This window comes from Chenopodium album, chromosome 25, assembly GCF_948465745.1.
Source record: "Chenopodium album chromosome 25, dcCheAlbu1.1, whole genome shotgun sequence".
In the NCBI taxonomy this organism is placed as follows: domain Eukaryota; kingdom Viridiplantae; phylum Streptophyta; class Magnoliopsida; order Caryophyllales; family Amaranthaceae; genus Chenopodium; species Chenopodium album.
Genome location: NC_137858.1, coordinates 1,773,799 through 1,791,988, shown reverse-complemented (window position 1 = coordinate 1,791,988; position 18,190 = coordinate 1,773,799). Strand labels below are relative to the sequence as shown.

At 36.0% G+C, this 18,190-nt stretch overlaps 3 protein-coding genes across 3 annotated transcripts; 1 reads left to right on the top strand and 2 right to left on the bottom strand.

The window, feature by feature from the left end:
- Window positions 1-913: 913 nt before the first annotated feature.
- On the bottom strand, window positions 914-8,924 carry LOC145615706 (uncharacterized). Its single transcript, XM_081670762.1, has 9 exons — window positions 8,693-8,924; window positions 7,891-8,143; window positions 7,586-7,802; window positions 7,125-7,480; window positions 6,367-6,876; window positions 4,860-6,060; window positions 4,098-4,445; window positions 3,677-3,914; window positions 914-3,270 (listed from the first exon to the last, which is right to left on the bottom strand). The coding sequence occupies exons 1-9, from the start codon at window positions 8,922-8,924 to the stop codon at window positions 914-916; spliced, it is 5,712 nt and encodes a 1,903-aa protein (XP_081526888.1).
- Window positions 8,925-11,020: 2,096 nt separating this feature from the next.
- Window positions 11,021-11,743, top strand: LOC145614907 (putative ripening-related protein 1). The gene has a single exon (XM_081669977.1). The coding sequence runs from the start codon at window positions 11,071-11,073 to the stop codon at window positions 11,605-11,607; it is 537 nt and encodes a 178-aa protein (XP_081526103.1). The 5' UTR covers window positions 11,021-11,070; the 3' UTR covers window positions 11,608-11,743.
- Window positions 11,744-12,090: 347 nt separating this feature from the next.
- Window positions 12,091-16,501, bottom strand: LOC145615564 (multiple C2 domain and transmembrane region protein 5-like). The gene is made up of 3 exons (XM_081670637.1): window positions 16,193-16,501; window positions 15,418-15,550; window positions 12,091-15,310 (listed from the first exon to the last, which is right to left on the bottom strand). The coding sequence occupies exon 3, from the start codon at window positions 15,279-15,281 to the stop codon at window positions 12,270-12,272; it is 3,012 nt and encodes a 1,003-aa protein (XP_081526763.1). The 5' UTR covers window positions 15,282-15,310; window positions 15,418-15,550; window positions 16,193-16,501; the 3' UTR covers window positions 12,091-12,269.
- Window positions 16,502-18,190: the final 1,689 nt, after the last annotated feature.

The following is an 18,190-nucleotide window of genomic DNA, read 5'->3' as shown; positions in this document are numbered from 1 at the left end:
CGAAAAACCTTGTGACCCTAAGGGATAAATCTCAGGTTCATATAATTTCGTTTGAAACCACATATGATCATTATATGTTGTCTGTAACGTCCGTGGTAGGCTTGATTATACGAAACAATTCAAGTTGTGAACGGGGAGAATGGTAAAAATGACCGTTTAATAGCATATTGAATGGTTCCACCGACTCAATTGGACTCTTGGAGGTTATTAGAGACCATGATAAACATCTCGGCAATAATTCAAAGTCTACATGAGTAATACTTTGTGTCGTATTAATCAATCGATATGCCTCTGTGTGTACATAGAGTTAGGTGCAGTCTAGGGTATTCCTTTCATGAGTCTTTTGTCCATTTATAAGAAAATGGCTAATAAACTACCTCAAAAAAAAAGGTAGAAGTTGTTGGTTGTAACAAAAACTTAGATGATGCAAGTGAATTCCGTAAGTTCAATAAACATTGAGCATTGGTCAGGCCACCAACTAGTATGAGTACATGTTTTATATTACGTGAACGAGGCAAGGGTGTGGGTTATGATCCGCAATAACTATTTTTTTTTGTTTGAATAATGATACAAATATTTGGGTGTGTGTAATATTACCTTATGAGTTGTAAAAAATGTATATTTATCAGTCATTTCAGTTATATGTCATATTGTCTTTAAAAATATAATCTTGAGATTAACAAGAAGATTATATTTCAGTTAAATATAATCTTGATATACAACAAAAATAAAGGCATTTAGTCCATTGTTTTGTCACTAAAAAGGGACCAATTCCAATGAGGATATCAGCACATTACAAATTTTCACGTCGACATACTAGCTTCATATATACAACAAAAGTGAAAGTCTAAAACAAGCTAAATCGAGTTACAAAACTAACATCCATTATCATTCATCACATGACCAAAGACATTCACCTATGAGCATAACTACTCTTTTGAAGTGACGGGAACAGCCTTTCCAAGATACTATCCATGTTCTTGTTGAAAACATTCAGGAATATAGTATGCCTAGCATAAACATATGGACAGACGTCTGGATTTCTAATAATCACTAGGGGATCATCAATTCTCTTCAAAGCTTCAGCGATCACATTGCAAAAAATGCAATCCTCTCTTTGGAAAAAGACTTCCTTAAAAGACTTTGGCAAGAATGATATGGCATCTGACCTGCTAATCACATCATTTAGCAGCTCCAAATACTTTCCTGAGTTGAGGCAGATTAAGCACATCAGAACCAGCAATTTCAGTATCAGCATTGGCAAAAATTTCATCACATTAAACCCAGCTTTCTCAATCCATTCCTCAATGCCCTGCTTGTTCAAGAGAAGCTCGTGTATTGTGCTAGCCAGGAAGTCATAGATGGGTTCCACAGAAGATGACAGTTCAGCAACACTGAGCGTGAATGGTTCTTTGCTTACATTCCAGTTTAGGTGCACAAGCCATTCAGTAACAGACGACCTTGTTGCAAATAAGCATCCATCTGAGCAAGATACCAGCAGTAGAAGGCGTTCAAGAAGATATACAAAACAAGAAGGCGATATATTGGATTTTGAGTCATATGCTTCCATTAAAGCATTGAAAAGACTCTGAACAAGTTGCATATGGCCATCTGATGTTCGTGGCACTGTGCCAGTCACAGGATCCATAATCAATGAATTCCAAGGAGAATCAGTCTTGATCATATTCGTAATTCCCTCGTATTTTTCATTATTTTGCCTACTTGATCCAAGCAGTGATATTACTGCCTGACTGACTTGTGAAAGTGTCAGTAAATCTTTATCTTTATCTACCTCAACCTTGAGTTTCTTCAGTATTACTTCCTTCAGAAAGTTTCTTAAAGAGTAGCTTTGCATTGTGAGATCTTCTGACTGCATTATCCTCTTAATCCTCCAATCTAGAGAAAATAGATGGTGAAAGTATTCTTCTGTTATGAGATCAATATATTTCATTACGGAAGTATAAATATCATTTCCCGGCTTCAGATGCCTAGAATGAGTGAAGAGAAACTGCGCAGCTTCAAAATTAAAGGTCAGAGTCTTGCAAATGTAGTTCATGGGCATAGAATTGTCAGCAGCTACTATTCGAAAAGATTTAAGAAGCTCCAACACAGATAATATCTCGGCACACCAATGGCTTCTGGCAGCAGATACCAGTTGACGAGCATTTATACTTTCCATCTGATCAGATCTTCTGGGCACAGATTTCACCCAATCAGCATCTGGATAAAGCAGGTAATAATCAGCATCCGGGCTGATGGACCGTTTTCTCACACCAAGATATTCCAAGCAAAACTCTTCATATTCTTGAAAACTCTTCGTAGAATTTTGGACAGGCTTCTTGCCACTAGTTTTTTTATTATTTAAAGCTTTAAGGTACTCAAATATTGTCTCAATATTCTGTTTCCAAACATTCCAATGACGAATCACATTCTTCACAAATATCCAATTCAATGAATTTTTATTTCGCCTCGACTCATGCATTAAAACATCAGTGGCAAGAAGCCTGTCCAAAAGTCTATGAGCAGACAAGATTTCTCCCCTTAAATTTTTATGCTTCTGTGACTGTGCCAACTGCTTTTGCAACTCACTTAATTCAACCTCATCACTTGATAAGAGCTCGATGTTTTCACAAACCTCTTTTAAATGACGTGGACTGTTATGAACATGAGCTTTGGCTTTTGTCAAAAGATCCTTTTTTGATGGAAACTCTTTTAACGGCCATCCCTTGCTACCATCTGCCCAGAGACTGCCAGCAAACACAAAGGCAATATAGAGCCGTGATGCTTCTTCAAAATCACCAGCTTCCCCTGATAAATCTGCCTCCTGTAAGATATTGCCCATCTGTCTTGCACATTTTGCAGCTTCTAGAAGATTACCATCTTCTAACTCCAACTCAAGAAGCTGATCAAAGCAGCCCAACTTCTTCAAAAAAGTTCGCATTGATTCAAAAGAGCTGAAATCTCTAACATACTTCATCATAGTTTTCTTGTCTTGCTGCTTAAAGGATGCAAGTGCACATTTGTGGAGAAACTCTTGCTCACTTGCATTAAAGTCCATCCTTTGTTTTGTAGGCTTACCAAAATATTTTTGTTTCCAAATTTGTATGTAATCTAAACCCAAGTCATACAACTTCCCCTCCGAGCAAGCATACAAGCATTCATGGAAATAAAGTCCCTTATCATACACCTCAGCAGCAAGCTTATAACGTCCTGCCAGGGTGAAACACTCACCCGCTCTTTGCAAATCAGATTCTTCAAGACATAATTCACCTGCAAAGCATAACAGTTGGTTGGTTATCAGATACCAAACAGGCAAAAACAATAAACTTGACAGTCTGATAAATAAGATTTTCCAGCACATGGTTTGTGTTTTGATATACTAAATGTTAAAAAAAACAGTTATGATATAGCCAGCTCATATTACTTCTATCAGGCTGTCTATCCTATTAGTAAATTTAAAATTACAATGAACACCAACTCTTCAACTGCACTTGCATGTATATTCGGACCATCATCTATTGGAGGAGCTAATTATTACCACGTAAATCAATATCATGTACGGAGTATCTACTGAAGGTATATATTCTCATAGGTTATCAGTATCAACTTTATGCCAAGCATAAATCTCTCTCCAGAACTCCCTGACGCTTGGCTGGAGGAGTCCTATAAACATTACCTGCTTTTTCATAGTCATCAGCATCAACGTAACATTCGACAGCTTTCTTGATATTTTTTATGCTTTCAAATAACACAGCAGCTTTTCTGAGCATTTCCAAAGACTTTTCCATGCTTAAACCTCGTAAGTTGTCAGCAGCTGCCTTAAAGCCAGAGGCTTTGGCAAACTTTTGCCAGTAAAAATCTCCAGCACGTTCAAAACACTGCGTAGCAGCCTTGTAGTTCTTCATCTCTAGCATCTGTAATAAGAAAAGGCCAAACCAAAGAAAGTGAAGAATCCAAATAAAAACACATGAGGCCAGACTAATAAATTGCAGACACACGGGACAGGAGTACTATATTTGCAACAAGGAAATTTATATAACAGAAAAACAAGAACCTTAGACGTTAGAACCTATATAGCATGAATTAATGAGACAAACCTTTTTACCCTGCCATCTCCAGTCTTCTAAGCTACTAGCAACTTGCATAGACCGTGCAAATGACTCATCCAACTTCTGAACTTTAATGAGATTCAGCTTTTGCCAATAGTCAGCCATAGGAGATAAAAAACTATCGCTGTCTTCACATATCCAAAGCCTTTGTCTTGTACGGGTAATGGCTACATACAATTGCTTCAACTCATAACACAAAACATCATGCTTTGCAAATGTAAAACTTGGATAAGTTTCTGGATTCAAAGGACAGAGCTTTTCCTCCATGTATTCATATATAATTCTCCACTGTTCTCTTAAAGGTGAGGATCCAAAGAAGTTATACAGCAGAACATCCTGCAATAACAAGCATATAGAGTGTTACTTGAAGGGTCACAATTTCTATTTGCAATGTAAAGAGGGTTATAATCAAACTTTGGAACAAGAGAAAACATTTGATATGGCTGCAGGGACAATGATGGCTGCTATCCCAATTATATCCTTTCAGTAACACATTTAAACGCCGAGAAAGCAAGTATTGCAGCAGTAGGCAATTCTTGAGATTTGACACTCCAAGAACAGGAACGGTTGACTTCCAAAAGAAATAAAAATATAACATAAAAATAACTATATAGCTCATGCCGAATGAGTAGTTGACAAACAGAAGATGTTGAAATGAGGAAACGATTGATTGCAGATAATTAAAAAGCTTATTCAAAGAATTTAACATAGCTAGAGCAACTTGCACATCCAAGCAAAATATATCATTACCTCAAACTCCAAGCCTTTGCACTCAAATATTGTGAGCACAAGGGCCTGTCTGCCAACAAATTTAGCCAATTTGTCCCTAGCATAGTCATCTCTGACCATTATCACCTGTTCGGATCCAAAGCTAATGCTACTGTACATGTCACTTTGACTTCCTTTGTCTAGAAACATCTTTATGAGGGCATCTTTGCAACTTGCACAATCCAGTAGTATTGGAAGTTCCCCACATAAGAGACTAGTTTCCGGGTTAAGGGAATCAATAGAATTGGGAAAAAAATGATAGATAAGGTCAATAACACTCTGAGCTAAATTTATAACTCCAGCATGAGTCCGAAAATTTTGGCTTAGTTGAAAGGTAGGAGATATTAGCCCTTTAATCTTCTTTTGCTCACCTCCAACACCTTCCATATTATTGAGAAACTCCTCGTAGAAAAGCTTTCTTATATTCTCGAATCTAAAATCAATGCCTCTAGCAATAGTCTGTGCTGTGTCACCTGCGAATACAAACCCTTCCTCCACATTACTGCATATGTACTTGAAGAGAGCAAGTTGCTTCATGGTTAGATCCTGGACTTCATCAATATAAACAAAATCCATGAGCTCACCTTCATAATTTTCACACTTAAAACGACAAAGCAGATCATTCACTAGATCAGCCAAATCATATTCTCCTCGTACAACCTTCTTTTTCTCATAGTCCTCAAATATCTTATATATTAGCTCTCTTTCATCCTCCCTGAATTTTGATACTCGGCTCTTAGATAATTGCATATAACTCTGCAAATTCAGATTGTCGTTATCACCCTCCCCATAATGTAGCCTACCTTTTATACAGGAATTAATCTCAGTGTAAACTCTTAAAGGATCAAGCTTTTTTGTGAGCTGGGAGTTGAAATGAGGCCAGTAAGATGATCTAAATTTCTCAAATGAAACCTCTTTCCTTCTTACTGCCTGAACAACCAGTCTGAAACTTGCAGTTTCCATATAATAGATTTTCCTAACATCAGGAAATCTATCAAAATATGACAAACCAAAGGATCTATCAAGCATCAGCAAAAACATATTGAATGTTATCACGAGCGGAAAGACAGTTGAAGGAATATCTTCAAAAGACTCTGGGACGTCCTTGAACTTCTCATATTCATCCATCTCATTCACGTCATTGAAGATACATCCCTCACCAAAATTCTCTCCATGAACAAATCTGTAACAGTAAGAGAAATCATAATGCTAAGAACTAACAAGCCAACTTTTAGATTAAAAAGTCAGTTAAGACTTGGAAATAAAACTATAGAATAAAGGAGAATGAAAAGTGCATTTCTTATAGAGAATTTTCTTCACAGACAATTAATAAAGGCTGCAAGATTATATCAAAACAGGTCCTTACTAGAATACACCAGCAAGGTAAGCTCATTTGCACATACACCGAACACCAGCATGGTAAAGCTCATTTGCATATGAAGGATAGTATATATTGCATGGGAAATTGATAATGAAAAGGTTCACAAACCTTGTAAGATTATTGATTTGATGTTTGACGGCAAAACAAAGCTTTGGATTTACGGTCACAAAAAGTTGGCGAAGGGACATTCCAACTCTAACAGGAGCATTGGTTGAAAACCCACTCGTCATCAAAGCGTCATGCACATTTCCTTCTGAAACTATGTGATGTTGTTGTTCCTTCTGAAACAACTTCATCACCAACACAGTTGTTTTACCTGTGCCTGATCGTCCTAAAATGAAGGTGCTTTTTCTATTGAGAATTACCTCTCTTTCTTGGTCTGATACCTCAAAAGGTACACTTAGAGTCGAGGCATCAGATGCAGACATCAATTGACTCAAGACACCTGCAAAAAATGGATAGAATTTCATAAGGAGCAAACTCTCCTTAACTTTTGCATTCTCAATAAACCTTGTTCCACTTCTATCAGCCTCCAAAGCACTTGTTGATTTTGAGCTGTTAACAACTTTGTAACGTGCAGCATCAAATGAAGTGAAGTGTCTTGGGAGTTCCAACTTCCTACATAAACAAACATAATGAACATTAGGAAAAGATGGAAAGCCACTTTTGGTGCTGCTTCTGTCAATATTTTCTATATGCACATACAAAGGTACAGACAAACAAAGGTAGTTTTCTTTTGTGCTAAATGCAGTAGCATATTTATTCTTATGATGCAGTTGTGTTGTCTAAGCACTTCAGTACATGTTTGAAGACTGATCTCTCACTGCATTAATATATGATATGCAAAGTATATAAAGAGAACATACCCCTGGAGACACTTTTCTTTGCAACGTATAAGGAAATCATCACTAAATGCTCCATAAATTATGTCAAGTTTACTGACTAATGCCGGTACATCTACGAAATGCAATACATCCCAGACCTTCAGAATTTGAGTAGAATATCCCTGTACCCTGATTATATCATTTGTGCATATGATATAACGACCCTCGACCTCAAATTGCTTAGCAATTTTTACAGAGCTTTCACAGACCAGATCAGTGTTCTTTTTATTAGGCCGCCAGCCATTAGCTAATTTCAAAAGGAAATTCACCACAAGCTTCTTAGAGTAGATTGAGGGCAGTTTAGCAAAAGAATTGACAAAATTCTCACTAAAAACTACCTACAAAGATTAAGATTGAGAAAAATCAGTTTGATATATTATGCAATATCATAACCAAATTCAACAGAATATGCATAAGTCTGGAAGGATAGGGCAAATGTATACCTTCCACCTTGAAGCTTTGAAAATATTATTATCCTTATCAAGTAAGTCTTCGAGTTCATCCAACTTGCTTTTAACATCTACCATGACTTTAGCTAAACTCTCATCTTCTTCAGCATTAAAGTAACAACTGTGCAGTTTGGCATCAGAAATAATATCTTTCCAAAAAGTATCTGCTTCAGCAAGGCTTTCCTTGTTCCCAAGTATCCAGAGGCAATGCCTACAATTGTTTAAAAGGAGGAAGAGGAAGTTTACTTGATTAGAAAAAAAAAAAAAAAAGCCAACAGAAACATCATCCTAAGTCATACCTGGCCTTACTCGAAGCAACATTGGTCATTCGATGATCTAAGCGGAACTCAGAAGATCCAGCAGAATTGGATCTTACAGTAGATACTATAACAATATCTGCTTCGTCCTGAAATCCTTGAACCGATTTCACCTTCAACTCAAAGTTTAAAAGATTTTCATATCTTTTCCTGATTCTTCTCTCTATCTCCTCAACTTGTGCTACATATTGAGATACTATACACACAGAAATCCTTTGGCTGTAGCACTGCCATTCTGTGTACAACAGCAAAAACTTCAGATATTATATAGAAAACAAGCCTTGTAATAGACCAATTTAAGAGCCACATTAAGATATTGAGCAACCCATTCTAAATTCTGAACCTACCTTATACACATAAAAGTTGACCTGAAACAACTAACAGCTTATATTACTCGGACTCTTTATTTTACCTCAAGTACCAAGTCAGATTCACAACACTTAAACATAAAAAGGATATATCAACCTTCATTTTGGGCCAAAATCATGGAATTCTTCGCAAAATAACACACTTGGACACGTACCCATGCTAGACATAAATACTATGTCCGAACAACATTGTGACCAACAACAAAAACAAGAATCATCCTTAAAGATGGAGAAGCCCGGTTAGGGTTTGGACTTTGGACTTCTCAACCACATTTACATAACATTTGTTGATTGCATTTGACATGCAACACATTATCACTAATCATAATTTACAGCTATTTAGAGAACAATCAAATCAATACATAAAAAAGGAAATGATCCACTCCTAATAAGTAATAAGTTACTAGACGACTTACCTTCGTGCAAACGTTGCACAATATTCATCAAAATTGCCACTTCAACCATATTTCTAGTGTCATGCCCAGCATCATTCACTTGTTCTCTTCCTTGAGAAATGTTTATAAATGAAAATGGACCAAATATTTTTCCTATAAGATAATGTAGCTTAGATTTCCTACTTTTGTTTTTTGTTGAAGAAAGCATTTGATCAATTCCAATTTTTTCAAACTTTTCTGATTCCAAATCCATAATTCTCTCTCTTCCCCTGCATCCAAACATCAAGAACCCAAAAACCCAATTCAAGTAATACAAGTATTAGATTTTATAGTCTAAAAATTCAAGTTTTTACAGAAAATGATCAATGAAAAAGTTGAAATTACAAAGAAAGAAAACATACCCAGTTGAAGAATAATGATAAATTATGTTGTGGGTATTAAATTGAAGGAATTTCAGTAGTCATTTTGATATATATTTTAAAGTGGGATTTTCAAGAAATGGGTTTATTTGAAGAGTTGAGTTATACAGTTGAGAGTGAAACGATACAAATTACGAGTAAATAAGATTAATTAGTGCGATTTTTGATTTTAAAAAAAAAAATGATGGGAGAGACTAGAGATATGAAACGCCACTACAACTTAGAAGTTGCAGCACGGGGTACACTGCATATGTTTGCCGCCATTTATTAAAACGTCTACTCCGTATTATTGTTCTACACTAGTATCCAATTCATACTCGGATAAAAGATTAAATATAATCATGTAAATACTTGTTAGAATAGTCTCAAATTTTTGTAATTTCACGTGATTATATTGTTTATTTGGAAAAAAAATCAACAAAATTAAGATTCAATTGTGTTGGATTGTTGGGTTAAGGAGAAAAAAGGTTACAGATTACATTCGAGATTGGGCTAAAGCTTGAGTTCTAAATTGTGACCATGTTGGGCTAGACTTTAGTTGTTAATGACTTAAGATTAATTTGGGTCGATAATAATCCAAATTTGCCCCACACAATTAGGCAACACTTCTGTTGAGTCCATGAACAACCCACATGTGAGCATTCTTCTTGTCCCACACTAAACACTAAAAGGGGGAGTGTAGTGGTTATGAAATCCCACATTGAAAGAGTTCAAGAGTTACCACTAGGGATGGCAATGGATCGGATTCGGATCGGGTGGAGCTTCACCCGCATCCATCCATTATTCCAATCACTCCATCCACATCCATCCGTCATCCGCTTCACCCATCATCCATATCCGTCCGTCCATCATCCGCGGATGAAACGGGTGGAGCGGATGACTAGTGGATGAGTATTAAAGTGGAAAAAAACTCACATAAACTCTATTTTTCTGTTATTTGTACAATCATTTTTTTTTATTAATACAAAATGAAACAATAACAATATATTGTTTGAAAAATTAATTTGCAACAAAAATATAAGTAATTTTCTTGCACATTTCATATTTTATTATTAAAATTCTTAGATTAAAAAATATAATATATGTTAAACGGGTGGGTGGATGGTTAGCGGGTGAAAAAAGTATCATCCACATCCGATCCGATCCATCACCCGCTTCATCCGTCACCCGCTTCTCATCCATTTAATTCGGGTTTTCGTCCATTTATTTATAGCGGGTGGAGCGGGTTCGTGGATATCCACTTAATATTGTCATCCCTAGTTACCACCACAATATAAGGCTAAGGGGCTACTCCCCTCATTGCCATATGGTTTTGAGGTGGAACCTCCTTGATCTTGTAAAGTGGTGGACTTGCACTCTCCCGTGACGGGTGCGGCCCAGTCCCGTATTTGACAACTTCGGACAAGATAGGCTGCCCAATTTCAAAACAAGTACTCCGTACTAATGAAGAGTCAGTTCGATTTTATTCCTGCATGTAGGATTACATTCGTATTTAGTTCAAGTTTGAATAGGTTCATTTTAATTCAAGTCATCAATACTACCAAGTTTGATGCTGTATGAATTTAGTCTCAACTACAAGCCATGCAGATTAGAAAAATCTTATACAAATTTCCCTTAATAATCACTATTTTAGACTAAATTGTTATTTTAAATCCAATTCCCATTTTATCCATAAACTACTAATTCATGGCCAACCGACAAACTTTATCAAGGATCATCATGTTGAATGCTATGAGCCTATGACCAGCTCTCCAAAGTTGACAAAATTTTGCAAAAATAGTAACAAGATAAACACAAAGATTAATACATCAAGTCAACAAAACCACCCCTTTTATATGTGTATATATATCAGCTCTTACATCAATCTTCAAACAATCAAAAACACAAACTTCACACAACAACAACAACAACAACAACAACAACAACAAAAAAAAAAAAAAAAAAAAAAAAAAAAAAAAAAAAAAACCAAAACCAAAAACAATGTTGAATAATAGTATTAGTGTATGGTTTTCATTTGTTGTGTTACTGATTATATATAGTGTACAAGTTGAAGGTCAAAACTGCCGAACAACAGGCTACTTTAGAGCCACAAGCCCTCCACCAGGAAAATGCAGTTCCAACTGTTGTGTCCAAAACACAGTTTACTTCACCTTTCAATGCTCCCCTTCAGTAACCTCTCAAACACCGGGAATGCTCACCCTTAGAACCTTTCACGGCAGCAAGTCCAAGTGTGACAACGCCTACCATACCGACAACTCACTAGTGGTTTCACTCTCGACAGGGTGGTATAACAGTGGGGCACGGTGTGGAAAGATGATCGCGATAAGTGGGAATGGGAAGACTGTGAAGGCTAAGGTGGTTGATGAGTGTGATTCTACAAAGGGGTGTGATGCAGGGGAGGGTTATCACCCTCCTTGTGGGTATAACATTGTTGCTGCTTCTAAGGCTGTTTGGATGGCTCTGGGGGTCCCACAGAGTCAGTGGGGCCAACTTAATATTACATGGGCTGATGCTTAAGAATTTAGATGAACAATATGTTGAGATCTGCTGATATGATTTATGTCAGTCTATATGATGGTTTAATTTATATAATAGCAAGTGTTATGAGCTAATGATGTAGTAAAATCTTTGTAAAATAAAGCTCATTTTCATTGCAGAAAACAAATTATCATGACACTAGAATAAAATCTCCCTGAAAAATGCAAATGATGCTTACATATTGTTTATTATCTTCATCCAGATTAAGTTGTTATACTACGTATGTATGTAAATAGTTCAAATTACACTATCAACATGACAACTAACTTAGTACCTATAGGTCTTCGCTATGCTCTTAAAGACCATTGAGCTGCAATTTACAAGTATGCAGGTTTATGTGTATAGAATTTACTCAAAAAACCTGCATATATATACTGTTTATGATTTAAAAAAAGACCTGCATTCTGTTTATCAAAATTGAATATTTGTAATATATAAAAATAGGCAAAGACAAAACAGATATTTACAAAATATTGTACACATGAATACATTATGTATTACTCAGTTTTTGAGGGACAAAATGTTTACATTACCCAAAATCCACAAGGAATTTGGAAATAAATAAGCAGCAAAAAAGGAGGGCCTCATCTCAACATACAGAAAACTATTCATTCAGAGGGCCTACAGATAAAGATTACTATTTACAGCAAACAATCTGTCTTTGCTGGTAATCTCCTAAAGAAATTTGTTGGTGTAGAAGGATACTTACTGCGAAACCTCGGATGCCTCATGGTATAAAAACCAGCAAGAAGAGCCATAACATTGAAAGGAATAGCATACAGAACAAATGCAGCAAACAGGCAGAATGTCAGAAATAGAGTCGAGGCTCGTGGATCTCGCCAACTTAGCAATGCTTGAGCCCTTTCTCCTTGAGCAGCAAAATCACCCAACACAGATTGCACTTTGGCACCTATGCTCCTGAGTCGATCATACCTTCTTCGAACCACGTCTGTGCCTTTTGTTGTGGGAAAGGTGTCAAACTCTTCATCGAGTTCATCTGGGATTGTGTTATCAGCATAGGAGATCCTTGTGTCCATGTGAGGAGGGTTTTTTGGCCTATACCGATAATTCCATAGCCCGATCAAAAACATGTACAGGAACACTGTAGGAAGAATGAGCTCAGGGAAGCAAACCAGCATCACAAAGAGCAAATGAACGAGGACAGTTGTGACCGGGTTTTTCCATGCACAAACATCTGTGAACCATTTCCCAATCGCGATCAAACCTTGGAGTAAGGAGATAATGCGATAGAAGTTAGCCTTGCTTCTCCTCATGCTCCAAAAATGTGCATCAACATCACACATATACTCCACCACTTCCTTCTTCAAAGGGGGTTCGGCTCTGCTAAGCCTAGAAGCTAAGACATTAGTAGCATGAACCCTCAAAGTATTTGTCTGCATCAAAGACAATGGTCTAGAATAATGCATCTTAGGGAGAAGCGGCTTTCCATACAAAAACATCATGTTAGTCATGTTTGTGCAAGAGAATCGAATAGCCAAATGCAACTCTCCCATCTTCTTCAAACCAGAAGGTTGGAGGACTAGCAGGGGATATGAGTGAGTATATACACGGCCTGCTTCAAGCGTGGAGATTCGAACCCTCACTTTTCCGATTTTAGTGTCTTTGTTGCCAGCAATATGGCCGTTGTCAAAAACACCAATGGTAAGAACAGTTGCAGGATCATACACTTCCCATGTGTACTGCTCATTATACTTGGGGCTAAGACTATCAATTATTGTTCGTGTACGAACCCATTTCTGACAGTACTTAGCCACACAGAAGGTATCCGCAGTTCCCCTTCCATCTCTTGTCTTCATAGGGTGGAGTCCATCAGCATTCAGTATTCCTAGCTCAAGAACACCAATTGAAGATTTCCACAGTTGCTTCATACTTGGTCTGAGATCACTACTATAGTAAGTAGATTCATTAAGGACATGGTAACCGCCATCAAGGCTTATACGAGCATGTAATTTACTAGCAAACTTAACTTTCTTCTCCTCTTCATGAGTATCAGAAGAGCTCGGTTTCTGAAGGTTGATCCATTGGGTGGGAAAATTCTTATCATCAGGACGCTTGCGAACAGCTGCTAATGGAATACTGACCTTGCCAATAGTCTCTTCTTTGCCCTGACCTATTCTATCTTCAATAGAGATGATCAAATGCTCATCGAAAGGCTCAGCAGCAACAAACATCAGATCTTCATTCCAAAAGGGGTTTCCCATCCTGCTTTGAACAGGCTTTGTTCTTAATGTTTGGGCTCCAAGCTGTGCCTTTATATAACAATCAGGAAACCGGCCTTTGTCTGAGGTAATCAAGTCTTGAGCCTCGATTACATTGACTCGAAGGTACCACAACCTGGGTGAATGGTAGACTTTTGAACGGATATGGTTAGCAGCTGAAGCTGACATATCAGGAGGAGTAATGGCATCAGAATGCCAAGCATCAGTAAATGCCTCATCTGCTTGAGTACCATACCAGACCGCGAGCATCAGTTCCCCATTATTATGACTCCTATCTCCTTTCTTGTCTTCAAGACGATACCATTGAGGAGCCAACGGACTATCAGGTGGAACTCTAGTCGGGACTTCATGAAGATCAAATCGGGTGACTCCAACAAAATCATCCTTCATCAAATCCTTATCTTTCACCTGTACTTCCAACACAGATGCCTGCAGACGTTCCCTAGAGAAGGCGAATACCTCATTCCATTCAGGATCTTTCTTTTTCTCAAAGTACTTGGTAACCCCTTTGTAATTCCCAACTTTTACCTCTACATATGGATCAAGGCTTCCTGTAAGATCCTTGGTAGGAAGTTCACGAGCTTTTACCACACGAACAAAAAGAAATAGCATCTGTTCAACAAGGTCATACGTACTAACAGGTTTGTAACTAGAACGTATAACTCGACCCCCAACAACTCTTCCACCACCAAGCATAGGACTTGTCTCTCTAAGCTTGTACTCAAATGCCTGTCCTGGAATCCCCGGATTTGCTTGCATAACTTTTGGAGCCTGTGATTCAGACTTAGCAGCTGAAACATGTTGAGTTACTTGAGGCTGAGGCTGAGGCTGAGGCTGAGGCTGAGGTTTCGGAGCACTGTCCTGCTGCTTTGGAAGATGCCAGAAAGTATGCCTTGAATTCGACTTTGACTCCCTAGAAGATGATTTTTGGAATTCATTTCCAGCTTCTTGGCCTTCAGAGAACTGTATGTGATCTGATTCCATAGCAGGAGGCGGCATGGACAGTCTGTTGGATGGATCATTTGTATAATAGACCTTCAAGCCGAGTTCTCCTTTAACACGAGAAAAAATATGTCGTTTTTCCAAGGGGAAGTAGAATTCAGAAGCCTCAGGGTAAGTAACAAAGGATGATCCACTGATACATACTTTACCAAGGAAATCCTTAGCGTTGGTTGCTTGGTTGTAGCTATAGACAACTGCTTCAAGGGTAAGATTGGGAAGATTGTTGGGATTGGATATGTTGAAATAGAATACCTCATTCCAAACAGGGTTCAAGTCCTTTTCTTTCGTGCTAGTACGATATCTTTGATCATCAAACTTGAGCTCTACATAGGCACTCGATGAGCCTTCACCGTCTTTAGGCACAAGATCATGTGCTGCTGTGACTTCTACCCCCAGTTTAATATTGTTCATGATCAAAAGGCAATGACTGACCTTTTTTCCTGAAAATAAGAACAGGAAATGCTTTAGTAACTGAGAGTCAATTAAACTGATGCAAGATAAAATACACATACATAGAAGAATCGAAGAAAGGATGAAGAAATCATACCGAAAAAATGATATCAGATAATTCTATCTTCCTCCTCAGATGCTTGAAGTAGAGTTCAAGAATTATAAGTTCAAATACAGTTGCATTGATATAGATATAATTACAGTTAAGCTTAGCCCTTGAAATCTGCTTCCTGCATACATATGAAATTAAGTGTTAATGTGGTCCATCAATCCTCTTTAAGGTAAAACTAAAATTAGACAGTATTAATATCTTGCATCAGATAGAACTATCATTAACAGGAAGACTAAAGCATATATATATTGCTCGGATTCTTCATTTCTCTGCAAGTACCCTTATTGGATCCTCGACACTTAACAATTCAATACGGACATCATATAATAATTGAGACTCTATAAGTGTTCATTTTTAGTTGCATGTTAATTGCGGTATTGTTATCATACTACGTATCTAATTTCTCTATATCTCTCCTCATCACACGAATTTCTAAAAATTTACGCCCTCCCTCTATATGAACTATACTCCGTAAAATAGAACAGATAAAATATTTGTACTCCGATAATACGAGTAATTATCAAAATACTCATATCCCGAAAATAAACATATCGATTTCAAAAAATAGAACTCAAACAAAAAGTGGAAATCATGTTCTATGAATAACTGAATATACCACCAAATCATATAATTAAAAAAAATAAATATAAAAAACCCTCTGTTTTAAACCCAAAACCCAGAATTCAAAATAATCAACATAACATCAAGCAAATAGTAAGAATTAAAGAAAATGATAAAAGGAGAAATGATTGTTAATTACCTGTAAATGATGAATTTAGATGGAAGTTGTAACTCAAAAAATTAAAAGTCCTTAATTCATCAAAAATGAATAAATAAATAATTTGAAGAAGTCGTTTGAGAGAGAAATAGGAAGTAAAACTTAAAGAAGGTGATCACGTAATTTCATAGGAAGAAATGTATTTAGGGGAGAGAAAAACCAAAGAACAGAGTCGTCGGAGACTTGTTCATTGTTGTTCGTTTCTATGTGTAGAAAAGGAAATATACAGAAGTTATTTAATTCATCTCCATTTATTATTTAATAAAAAAAAATATTATTTAATTTGTAGTCGTTAGATACGTTACTCCTGTTTCTCAAGAGGAGGGAGTTATATTTTTTTTTTAAAAAAAAAATAAAGTTTTTTTTTTAATTTTTTTTTTTTTTTTTTTTTTTTTTTTTGTAAGTTAAATTGCTTTTAATGTCTTTTTACCTTATATAGAAAAAATAAATTTAAAATTACGGTCCATTTGTAAGATGAAGTATTACGATTATTTTTATCTATTTCGCATTAAAATTTGATGGTGTATGAAACTAGTTTCGGAAGCCAATTACTCATCATAGTAAAAAATATCGAAAAATAGTGATGTGAAATTTGGGCATAAATACTTATTTTAGTTACCTTAAAACAAATCATAGCTAAATTAAGATTATAGTAATATAAGTGAGCTAGTAGTCAATTATGATGATGAATGCATTGCCTTCATGTTGAGCGTTGTTTTATTTATTTAACAAAACTAGCTAATTAAGCAATGCAACTTCATTTTCTTGAAAATGAAGTTTGTCCATACTCAATTCAATTTATATTTATTGTTGTTAAATGTAAGAGGTTGGGTGAATAATGCTCTTAATTACATTTCAATATACGACGTCGTTGTCATCCTATGGTGACTAATTTATTTTTTGATTATCTAATTGTTGTTAGTTATGATAAATTATTTGGATTTCTATGAAGAACTTGATTTGCAAGTTGGAATGGAAACATCATGCTTTTGCACCATGTCATCATATGGGGCCCAGAAGGGTAATCCAAATAAATTAACAAACCCATGCATCTACCTAAACCAAATATTTTACATGATTATCATACATTGAGCATTATATTAAATAAGTGCCTAACAAATTAAATATTTTAAGGCCTTATCTTATATGTATGCACTTGATTAAGCAAAGAAGAGAAAGATGTAAACCGACAAAATTTAGAGTGATTTTACTGATATCATTTACGATATTATATAATATAAGAGATAATACACTATAATTTTATCAAGAAGTTGTTGGATGATTACATGTTGAAGTAAAATTTTAATTTAATACGGAGTAGTGAGTACTACATATATTAAAGAGATTTTGGCCTTGTGGGTTCAAATATTGGTACGTGTTGAGTTTCTTGCATTACAATCATTGTTTAAAGTTAAATGCATGATAAACAAAAATTATATCAAGTCATTTACTAGTATGTAATGATAGGACATTAAATCCATATGGAAGTACTAAAACGTGCAAGAAAGGATTTGCCCAACTTCTATTAGAATTTAAAAGTCAAGAGTATAGGTGCCGCCACATGGTAAGCTATTAAAACTAGCTAACACCTTTTAATTACTTTCATAATAACAAAATAATTTAATGTAAACTTTCTCCGTCCCTAACTTATTGACTAGAAGGTACATATGATTTACTTTAGACTTTTTAATTTCTTACTCGATTGATGTATAATTGTTCAAGGGAAATATGAAAAATTAAACATAGTTAAAAAAAAATTGAAAATAACATTAATTTTTAAGACTAAAGATAAAATATTTCAATGTATTTCAATTCTCATTTTTAATATTGTACCATATTACTTTATCGGTAAAAACTAAATACGGAGTAACTCGAGTCAGATTAACCTATGTGAATTGTGAAGTATCGAACCAATAGAATGCCTACTCTGTATTCTGTAATAGGACCAAGAGAGGCTATATGGGCCATTAAGACACGGAT

Bases quoted from the DNA above. Each gene is read 5' to 3' on its own strand.
- LOC145614907 (XM_081669977.1), top strand. From the start codon at position 11,071: ATGTTGAATAATAGTATTAGTGTATGGTTTTCATTTGTTGTGTTACTG.
- LOC145615564 (XM_081670637.1), bottom strand. From the start codon at position 15,281: ATGAACAATATTAAACTGGGGGTAGAAGTCACAGCAGCACATGATCTT.
- LOC145615706 (XM_081670762.1), bottom strand. From the start codon at position 8,924: ATGGATTTGGAATCAGAAAAGTTTGAAAAAATTGGAATTGATCAAATG. The intron at 6,061-6,366 runs GTTTGTGAACCT...TTACTGTTACAG, and splicing joins CAAATCAATAATCTTACAAG to ATTTGTTCATGGAGAGAATT. The intron at 4,446-4,859 runs GTAATGATATAT...TTGTTATTGCAG, and splicing joins GCAAAGGCTTGGAGTTTGAG to GATGTTCTGCTGTATAACTT.